This window comes from Haliotis asinina, chromosome 1 (assembly GCF_037392515.1).
Source record: "Haliotis asinina isolate JCU_RB_2024 chromosome 1, JCU_Hal_asi_v2, whole genome shotgun sequence".
Classification (NCBI taxonomy): Eukaryota; Metazoa; Mollusca; class Gastropoda; order Lepetellida; family Haliotidae; genus Haliotis; species Haliotis asinina.
Window position 1 is genome coordinate 38,394,556 of NC_090280.1, and position 10,550 is coordinate 38,405,105.

The 10,550-nt window shown below is 40.4% G+C and overlaps 1 protein-coding gene across 1 annotated transcript; it reads left to right on the plus strand.

The window, feature by feature from the left end:
• Positions 1 to 3,469: 3,469 nt before the first annotated feature.
• On the plus strand, positions 3,470 to 4,627 carry LOC137272441 (ankyrin repeat domain-containing protein 50-like). The gene has a single exon (XM_067804824.1). It carries the CDS (start codon positions 3,470 to 3,472, stop codon positions 4,625 to 4,627), a length of 1,158 nt encoding a protein of 385 aa, XP_067660925.1.
• The last annotated feature ends 5,923 nt before the right edge of the window (positions 4,628 to 10,550 follow it).

A 10,550-nucleotide genomic window follows, 5' to 3' on the forward strand; every position in this document is an offset into this window, starting at 1 on the left:
CAATATTATTGGAATAAACTATCTTTTGGGGGGATTTATTGGGGATCTATCCCGCACCCTTTTGGAGGGCGACAAGCTATGTGCCCTAGAATGGACGTTTTCAGAAACGTCCATGTCTTCAAGAGACCCGTATTTATTATCTGTGGTCACTATCAACAGGTTCAATTTCAAGTGGACGTTTTGGTGTTTTTTGGGTTGAATTTCATAAGTCATGATTAGTGTAATACGGTTCATCATCCGAACTCGGCACCCATGTCAATTTCTAGCCTGAATGCATGGCGGAAAATACAGACCTATTCTGTCGCTGTTCCGTTCACTTCATAGTGTTGGAGAGAGTATAGTGTAAATGTTACATGTAAAGTAATTCTCACTGCAACAGCCTGCATATTAGTAACAAGTGAAAGAGGGCTATGGATGACGTTTTGTCTGACTTGAATGGATGATCCTCCAGTGGCCATATCACCCGGAGGTGAAAAACAATAATATGCATTGAAATGACGAAGGTCAAATGTATGTGTTTGTTTTAAATGTTCTCTTGGAGACATATCGCTGAAGGTGTAAAATCTTGGACTAATAGCTGTAATTCATGTAAGTTAGTCCTTTATCCTCTGCAGTTCCACTATACAGTATTATTGGGGGGATTTATTGGGGATCTACCCCGCACTCTTTTGGAGGGCGAGAAGCTATACGCCCTTGGAAGGACCTTTTCAGATCCGTCCATTTCTTCAAGAGATCCATATTTGTTAAACAACTTAATTCTCTTTTGTGATCCTTTTGGGGCTTTGCCACTTTATTGTTTTAAAGCATCAGGCTTAAGCTTGGGTTTACGTTTAACAGCAGAAGAATTATAAATACTCAATCGATGCATACGATCTGTGGTCACTATCAACAGGTTCAATTTCAAGTGGACGTTTTGGTGTTTTCTGGATTGAATTTCATAAGTCATGATTAGTGTAATACGGTTCATCACCCTAACTCGGCACCCATGTCAATTTCTAGCCTGAATGCATGACGGAAAATGCAAACTTATTCTGTCGCTGTTGTGGACCTTTAAACTGTTCCGTTCACTTCATAGTGTTGCTCAGCTCACTTAATTGATTTCTGCCCACTCACCACAGTTTTATGGTAAATGTCACCTGTTGCCCCGACAAACTGCTTCGTATCAACACTCACGCTCCAATGTAGCATCTCCTACCAGTTGTTTAACTGCCTCCAGTAGTCCCCCAATCAATGTGTTCTACTGTCATCACTTCATGATGTTGCTGGTGTGTTCAAGTAACTGCTTGCAGTTTGTTTTAATATCAACTGTCTACTTCTTGATTGTGCGTTCCACGTGCAGCACAAAGGTATGTGGTTGAGAGACGTTTTTTTTAAAAATCAGTGTGTATTCATTCTCTCTCTCTGACAGCTCTTGTTTTAATGTCCAGTGCCCCTGAGGCGGTGGGGTAGTATCGTGGTTAAAGTGTTCATGCCGAAGACCCAGGTTCGATTCCCCACAATCTATGAAGCCACTTCTGCTGTCCTTTACAATGATATTGTCGAAATATCGCAAAATGGCGTAAAACCATACTCAGTCACTGACTCACTCCAGTACCCCAACGAGGCAGTGGATGGCTGGATTCTCTCCCGTGGAGATCGACCCTTGAGGATCCGGGGTAGAATAGTAGGTCCTCAGTCACACATTCTTCCTCCAAAAGGTGGCTTTGCGTGTCTAATGGGATCGGGTTGTCAGGTCTACTGACTTGCTTGACACATTTTGTTGGTTCCCAGGTGCGCTGATCGATGTTTACGCTATTGATCACTGGTTTGTCTGGTCCATACTGGATTCTATAGCTGATCGCCGCCATATAGCTGCAATATCGTTGAGTGCGTCGTAAAATTTAACTCACTCACTCCCGCTCTGTATGTGTGTGTTTGTTATCAGAAAACATACGTTGACCTCTTTACATTATCGATAGTCGAGAGATATCTGTACTTCCTCTTAGATCCCCAATGAGTCCTGCGGTGCTCAAGTTTGCAGTGAGATTTCACAATGTGTAGATGAAGGCTGTAGAAAGGTCTGTATGGAAGGTAAGTGTAGTAACCTGCGAGGTGTACAATCCCTCTCTCTCTCTCTTACCCTCTCTCTCTCTGAGGTAAACTACAAAGATAAAATATTTATCTACATGCAGTGGCACCAGGGAAAAGCCACTGCCTTTGTGCAAACCCTCGTTGTGGATCCTGTTTGCTGTAGGTTGCGTCCATGCGTCGGTGGAGGACGGAAAAGGGCATAGGGTTAGATTCCAGGAATAGCGTTCCTTTGCCCCTTACTTCACCTAGACGGGTGGTTGAATGGGCTGTGTTCAATCCATCGGCAGGTCATGCCGAGCTCAGAGCACTACATTTCCTCGCTCTATTATTATTTGACTTGGTTTTGCTTAAACACAATACTGACATGTTCTCTTGTCTATTTATGTAATGTGGTACATGGCTTTCAAATTTGAGAAAAATTGCACAGATGCAGTGGCTCATGGGCCAATGTGATATTTGATTTTTATTTTATTTTCTACTGGAGTATATCATCCGGGTATACCTGGTGCTGTAAGTCTGAGATCCACATGTTATTAGCGGTGGTAAGTGGGTACCTTGGATGATGAACCATTCAGCACTACCCATGACTTATGAAATCCCCATAAAAAAAGTAAAACGTCTACTTGACATTGAGCGTGATGATAATGAACTCGGCCCGATCCAGTCAACTGATTACTGGCCACACTTTATAGTCATGGAGACTCATGTTAAGACGCCACTGAAGTTGAACCCTTTTCAAAGTTTACATCTCACTTAAATATAAAACAGATAGATATATAACAAGCCTTGGGTTTGAATCTTTACAAAAGTATCAAAGTATCAGAGCGTCAAAAGGGTCTGCTAACAAAATCCAACTAATAAATAAGTTCTGACCCTTGGAGTATATGGATGTGTCCCAAAACAACTAGACATAGCTTGTTGTCTGCAGGAAGGGTGCGGGGTACATCCCAAGTCAACCAAACCAAAACGATAATGCATTCCAAAAATGTAGTAGAGTGGAACTGTAGAGGATTAAGGATTAACTTCAATGAATTACAGTTATTAGTCCAGGATCTGGCACCACCAGCACTCTGCAGGACCTATTGAGGTGATCTACTTTCAGTTGTTGGCGATCTAGAGCCCATTTTTGTGCTGTCTTGTCCAAATTCGAAATCAAATTTTAGAGTTAGATACTAGGTTTTCTTCTCAAGTACTGTGGTTTTGTTGTCCTCCGTTGGCAGACTGATATACTGTACATGGATTTACAACTTTATCACGAGTTTGACATTTTTTTACAGCTCCACCACTTTGTGAGCTTCATACCGTCTCAAAGACCGGAAACCTGTCAATGGTTAAATTCCTATTGTCACAAGGACGGGCGGACATTAATTGTCGAGAATGGACTGGTAGAACCCCAGTGATGTTGGCAGCTGGTGGAGGACATAGAGAGGTGGTTAAGTTACTTGTAAGTAAAGGTGCTAATATAAAGCTGGTTGATAGATTTGGCATCAACATCCTTCACTCAGCTTGCCTTGGTGGAGATGTAGAGGTGGTGAAGTATGTCCTCTCGCAGAACATGTTGGACATCAATAGTAGAGTAAAGTGCGGGAGGACAGCGGTGATGCTGGCAGCAGGCAATGGGAACAAAGACTTGGTGCAGTTGTTTGTGGACAAAGGTGCTGACGTGTCACTGTTGGATAAAACTGGTGACAACATCCTTCACTGCGCCTGCCGTGGAGGAGGTGCGGAGGTGTTGAAGTACATCCTCTCAAAGGATATGGTGGACATCAACAGTCTAGGACATCGCAAGAGGACACCAGTGATAGTAGCTGCAGAAAGAGGACATGAAGAAGTGGTTGAATTACTTGTGAAACATGGAGCTGATTTGTCACTCAGTAAAAGATCGGGAGGCAACATCCTTCACCATGTATGTCAACGCGGACATTATAAATTAGTTAAGTATGTCCTTTCACTCAACATGGTGGACATAAACAGTAGGTGGTGGATGAAGAGGACACCAGTGATGGTAGCAGCAAGATATGGACATAAAGAAGTGGTGGAATTACTCGTAAACCATGGAGCTAATCTGTTGCTAAGTGATATACGTGGGAACAATATCCTTCAGCTTGCCTGCACCGCAGGGCATATTGATGTCGTGAAATATATAATCTCTCTGAACTCGGTGAACATTAACAGCAGGGGATGGAAGGGGCGGACCCCAGTGATGGGAGCAGCAGAGCAGGGACATAAGGAAGTGGTGGAGTTACTCGTAAACCATGGAGTTGATCTGTCGCTCAGTGAAAATGTGTGGAACATACTTCAAAAAGCCTGTTACCGCGGTCAATTGGATTTAGTGAAGTATGTCCTCTCACTCAACTCAGTGGACATTAAAAGGAGGGGATTGAAGAAGAGGGCGCCGGTGATGATAACAGCAGAGCTTGGACAAAAAGATGTAGTGCAGCTACTGGAAAGGAATGTAGCTAATCTCTCGTTTATGGATGAAGACGGTAAAAACATTGTTGACCTAGCTCGCCAGATGGGACATTTGAAGATTGCACAGTATGTCATGTCACTATGACTGGGCTTTGAACTGCGTTCCATTTGTCCAACACACCACTTCGGCCCTTACTTCACCTAGACGGGTGGTTGAATTGGCCCGATTCAAGCAATCGGCTGGTCATGCCAAGCCCTGTGCATGGACTATGTATGTGTCATTGCACAAACTGGATTTGGAATTGTTGTGAATTTTGATTTTGGCACTACTGTTGATCTGCAACTTTTCGATTGTGAATTATCCAAATTATGATCATATGCACTTTGCCTACAGTCTTATGCCAGAAGGCGATGGCTCATGGGCCAATCTGGTAGACTAATTATTTATAAATCTTCTTCTGGAGTATATCATCCGGGTATCCTTGGTGCCATTAGCATTGTCCTCGTGATACTCCGTGGTGGGTGGGGAGCTCAGATGATGAACCAAATTAAACTAACCATGGCTTATGACATACCCCCCCCCCCCCAAAAAAAAAAAAACAAAAAAAACAAAACAAAACCCAAACGTCCTGTTGATACTGACCACAGACCGTCTCTATCGATTGAGTATTGGCCACGTTTCCTTGTTACTGAGACTCCGGACAAGACACCATTAAAGCTGAACCCTTATCGCAAGAGGACACCAGTGATATTAGCTGCAGAAAGATTACATCAAGAAGTGGTTGGCAAAAACATCATCGGGGTCTAGCTCTAAAACAACATCAACCACAAGCTGCCAAACTACCTTGACTTGGGTAACTTGTGATTCTCCACAGCTTTTGTACCCTGCTATATCATCACAGACTGAGGAATCACTTCCTTGTTCCTCAAAGTCTTCTTCTGATCACAAATCATCATCTCAGTCACACTCAAAGTCTCAGGCGACAGCTGATAGTCAACAAACGCTGAAAAGGAAACCGAAGCCAAAGCTTGATGCTTCAAAACAACAAAGTGGCAGAGCTCCTAAAGGGTCACAGGACAAAATTCAATTCTTCAATAAATACGGATCTCTTGAAGAAATCGACGGATCTGAAAACGTCCATTCTAGGGCGTATAGCTTGTCGCCCTCCAAACGAGTGTGGGGTAGATCCCCAATAAATCCCCCCAAAAGATAGTTTATTCCAATAATATTGTACAGTGGAACTGCAGAGGATTAAGGACTAATTTACATGAATTACAGCTTTTAGTCCAAGATTTCGCACCTTCTGCGTTATGTCTCCAAGAGACATATTTAAAACAAACAGATACATTTGACCTTCGTCATTTTAATGCACATCATTGTTTCCACCTCCGGGTGATAGGGCCACTGGAGGATCATCCATTCTAGCTAGACAAAACGTTATTCAAAGCCCTGTTTCACTTAATACTAATATGCAGGCTGTTGCAGTGAGAATTACTTTACATGTAGCGTTTACACTATGCTCTCTATATCTTTCACCGTCTTTGACGTTTGCTAAAACTCCCGAAGCCCTGTATCATACTGGGAGATTTAACTGGGCACAACCCACTCTGGGGTAGTGTTAATACAGCGACAGAATAAGTTTGTATTTTCCGTCATGCATTCAAGCTAGAAATTGACATGGGTGCCGAGTTAGGGTGATGAACCGTATTACACTAATCATGACTTATGAAATTCAACCCAAAAAACACCAAAACGTCCACTTGAAATTGAACCTGTTGATAGTGACCACAGATCGTATGCATCGATTGAGTATTTATAATTCTTCTGCTGGAGTATATCATCCGGGTATCCCTGGTGGCGAACCACTTGCTTTTGTCCTTGTCCTTGTGATATTCCATTGTGGCCGGGGAGCTCGGATGATGAACCATATTTCACTAACTAGGGCTTATGAAATTCCATCCCAAAAAAACCCAAACGTCCACTTGAAATTACCCTGTTGGCACTGACCACAGACCGTATGCATCGATTGAGTATTGGCCGCTTTCCATTGTGATTGAGACTCCTGACACGACACCATTAAAGTTGAACCCCTTTGCTGTATCCAAGAGTATTCAAAGTATTGTTGGGGATGTTAAACACATTAGGCGCTTACGTTCCGGTCTGCTGCTAGTTGAATCCGAAAAAAACAACAATCAATCAACCTGACGAACATTAAATCTTTTGTGGGCATTCCGGTCACGGTCTCTGCTCACAAAACATTGAACATAAATAAAGGTGTAGTTAATTTTGCAGGACGTTGATATAGTGTCAGAAATAAGGAATCAAGGTGAGCTTTACATCAAGCGCTTTTCAACTTGGGAAAACAATGAAACCATCAAAACGAATATGTATCTGTTTAGTTTTTCCTCTCCAAATGCGCCCAAATCAGTGGAGGCAGGCAACTGAAACATTCAAGTTGACACCTACATCCCTGCTTAGGAATTTTAAATATGCGTTTACACTATGCTCTCTCCAAATTTCTCCGCCTTCAACGTTTGCTAAAAGTGATCTTCAGTTTTGTTTTGACAGTGATTTGTGAATGTATAATGATGGTTCCAGCACATATTTACACCCTAGTACAGGGACATATTCTGCTCTCGACTTGTCACTCACAAATTCAGAACTGCTCAATGAATTTGAATGTCAGTCCACGATGACCTCAGTGGAAGTGACCATTTTCCCACTATTCTAAAATCTGTAACTCCATCCGATGTCCTTCCATCATCAATCGGGAATTTTAAAAAGGCTAACTGGGCTTTATTAGAAAGAATTCCACATATTCAAAAACCATCGTTGAAGATGACTGCAAACAAGCTAGGAAGGTAAGGAAAAAAGCAGAACATTATTTCCGTCGCCATCCTATGGTGCATAATTTAAATAAATTCAATATTTGAAATACTAAAGCGCAGCGTGCTTTTAAACAGAAGAACAGAACAAACGCCAATTTTGGCAAAATTATGTATCCAAAATACATTTGCGGACCCCCATGTCCAAGGTATTGAACATTGTTGAGAGAATTAAAGGAAAAGGTACTAAATCTAGTGTCCATCCTCTGAAACATGGAGATCACATACTTACGGATAAATCAGATATAGCAAATAAAATGGGCGAAACTCTCACTGAACATTCTCCCACTTCTAATTTTGTGCCTAAATTCCAACAATAAGAAAAGCTTAAAGAAAAGAACATTTCAAGTTCTAATTTCAAGTCAGATAATGAAGAAGATTATAATTAAACATTTTGATACCTGTTAAAAGGTGAGGATCCTCCGTTTTGTATCCCTTGTGATGAGAGAGCCATGGTCAAGCATATTTTGCTTGACTGTGTTGAATTCGCCGTCACAAGATATATGTATTTTATGGTTAAAGTAATGAAGGATCTTTTTACCAGTGTTAGTTCTCTTTTAACTATTGTTTTTTTTAAAAAAAGAAATTGATTGTTTGGTTGAATTGTGATTAATATCACTACAAAAATGACTCGGTTTCCAGAAACCAAGAAACCTGGAAACCATCTGTAATGTGGGTAATTGCGGAATCCAGTTGGTTTCCATTCCCTGAAACTCACTAACTGAGTTTCCAACTAGATTCCATTTTGGAATCTGTGATTTTGGTATTTCTGTAAATGGAAACCAAAATGAAACTAAGTTCGGGGGTTTCGTGTTGGTTTCCATATCTGGAATTTGCAATTCGCAGATCTCACTAAATGGAAACCAACATAAATGCAAGTCTTTGAAGGGCATTTAGAAGTGAAATGCATAAGAATGAAGATTTTGTGGATATCAACTTCTTTATATGATGAAGGAGTAAGCATTAACTCCGAAACGTTGTGTTCTCATATAAAGAAGTTGATATCCATAAAATCTTCATTCTTAAACAGAAAAGCAGTTTCATGTTGGTTTCCATTGCGCTGTTTTGAACTAGATGACATAAAATGTGTAATTGTTTGCCATCCTGATATCCAGTTGGTATCCATTCAGTGAATTCAGTTTTCAAATAGAATCCATAATGGATACTCCTAGCTCCGGTGATGGAAACTGACACGAAGCTATGGTCATGTGTTGGTTTCCATTCCCGACTGAAACTTAGCTTTCACGAGGTGTTATAATTCAGTCTGAATGTGCCTTCGGAAGGAATAGCAGATTCATATCATTGCGTAGATGAATAAGACAACAAAAGTAAATTGTTGACGCATCGTTTGACGTATATCACAATATTAAATGTGGCTTCAAACCGATGATACAAGAACAAACGATACACTTTGTTCCTTCACATTTTAGTTTATTCATGGTGTAATGAAGCATCATATTCCAACTACCATGCACACAAACTTCACAATAACCGTACTCAACATGCAGATGATGAAAGGACGAATGGCTATAAATGGCCTTTGTCCAGCTATGTGCGCGATGCACACTTAGTCCGGTTTCTCTAGATTGGGATGAATGAGGCGAGTCCAGGTTTCGGTTGTCTGCTTTGTCAAGTTGAGGATCAGACGCTTTCTTCATCTGAAAAGAAATAAATAAAACAGTGATGTCTATATACAAGAATAAAAGGTGAGTTGACTCTGCATAGGAATATTGCTCAACTTTAATTATATATTAATTATAACTTATTGGATCATTGAGTTGTGTACGTGCTTGTATTCCTTTCATTAAATATATCGTATAAAAATAAGTAAAATTCAAGCCACTTCGGCAATAGTTCAGATATATATTAATAATTAAAAGGTAAATGATGCAATATATTTAAAAAACCAGGCTATAGACTGCCAACTCCTGGGAATGTGAAAGAGTATAAGCATCTCGGAAGATTAGTGTTCAGTTTCTCATATCCCGTCGCCCGTAAATATCCACACGCACTCACAATAATGATATGCTTTTAATTCAAAACGTTGCTCCGACCAGTGAAAGTAAACGTTTCACCGCAACAAAAACTAAAACAAAATGTTTTCATTAAAAACACGAATATTCAGCGGGCATTTATATGGAAGTATCTCTTGCATCTTTATTTCCTGTCACGATTTAGGATTGGCGTCCACTCATATTTACGATCCGACAATGTTTGGAGTTCACGATTTTCACGCGCTAAATGTGGCCATCAACTCCACAATATGGTGTATCACTGGTAGGGAACTTAGTTACAGTGAGAGTGGAGTGTTTGGTATTTCGGGGGGACAGAAACTTTGTATTTTGTGACAAAAGATGGTGATTATAGCATCTGCAAGGCAAGGATAAGGTACAATAAATGTCCTACAGACGACCAAACCTTTATGAGGGAATTGATTCCATGTTTACCTCAATGCTATGTTCCGTCAGGAACTATTAAGCAGTGTTACTCAGAAATCCTTGATAATCATGTAAAGTCATTAATTGAGATTATCAAAACGTGTTCATGATGAACTGACATATTTGAAAAAATGACTGAATAATTTGTTGTAGTATGAAATGTCACGATTCTGATTGGGTCTATAGCCCACAACAAGGAAGCATGTGCTGTTTAATGGGCGAGAAGGCGACACATATCTATAACACTGAATATCTCTATAGTGACAGCGTAAGTGCGTGATGTTGAAATTGATGTAAAGGAAAATTCATTCAGGTCACGGATATTTCTTAATCCCAAAGATGGAACTGCGGGACACAATTTATAACATCTTGTTCATGAGTCGGAATTGGACGTTTCTGTTTTTGTAGCTGTGGTGTCTAAAGAACATCTTAATATTTGAAGCTATACTTCGAGCTGATTTAAACGAAATATATAAAAAAATATATTTCGTCTCTCAATTTTTCCATGTCAGGATAATGTTGTCTAGAACATCACAAGTGGTTAAGAACAAAGTGGTCATGTTTTTCCCATGCTTTTATTTAGACTTTCAAGTGTATGGATATTGTGTAAATTACTTTTGATAGAACTGCGCACTCACTTTGGTTGAAAATATCCTGTGTTACGGTTAAGAATTTGCCGTGACAAACTATTTACGAAATCCCCTTGTAAACCAGCAAAACAGAACAAAGACAAGTTGTTTACGT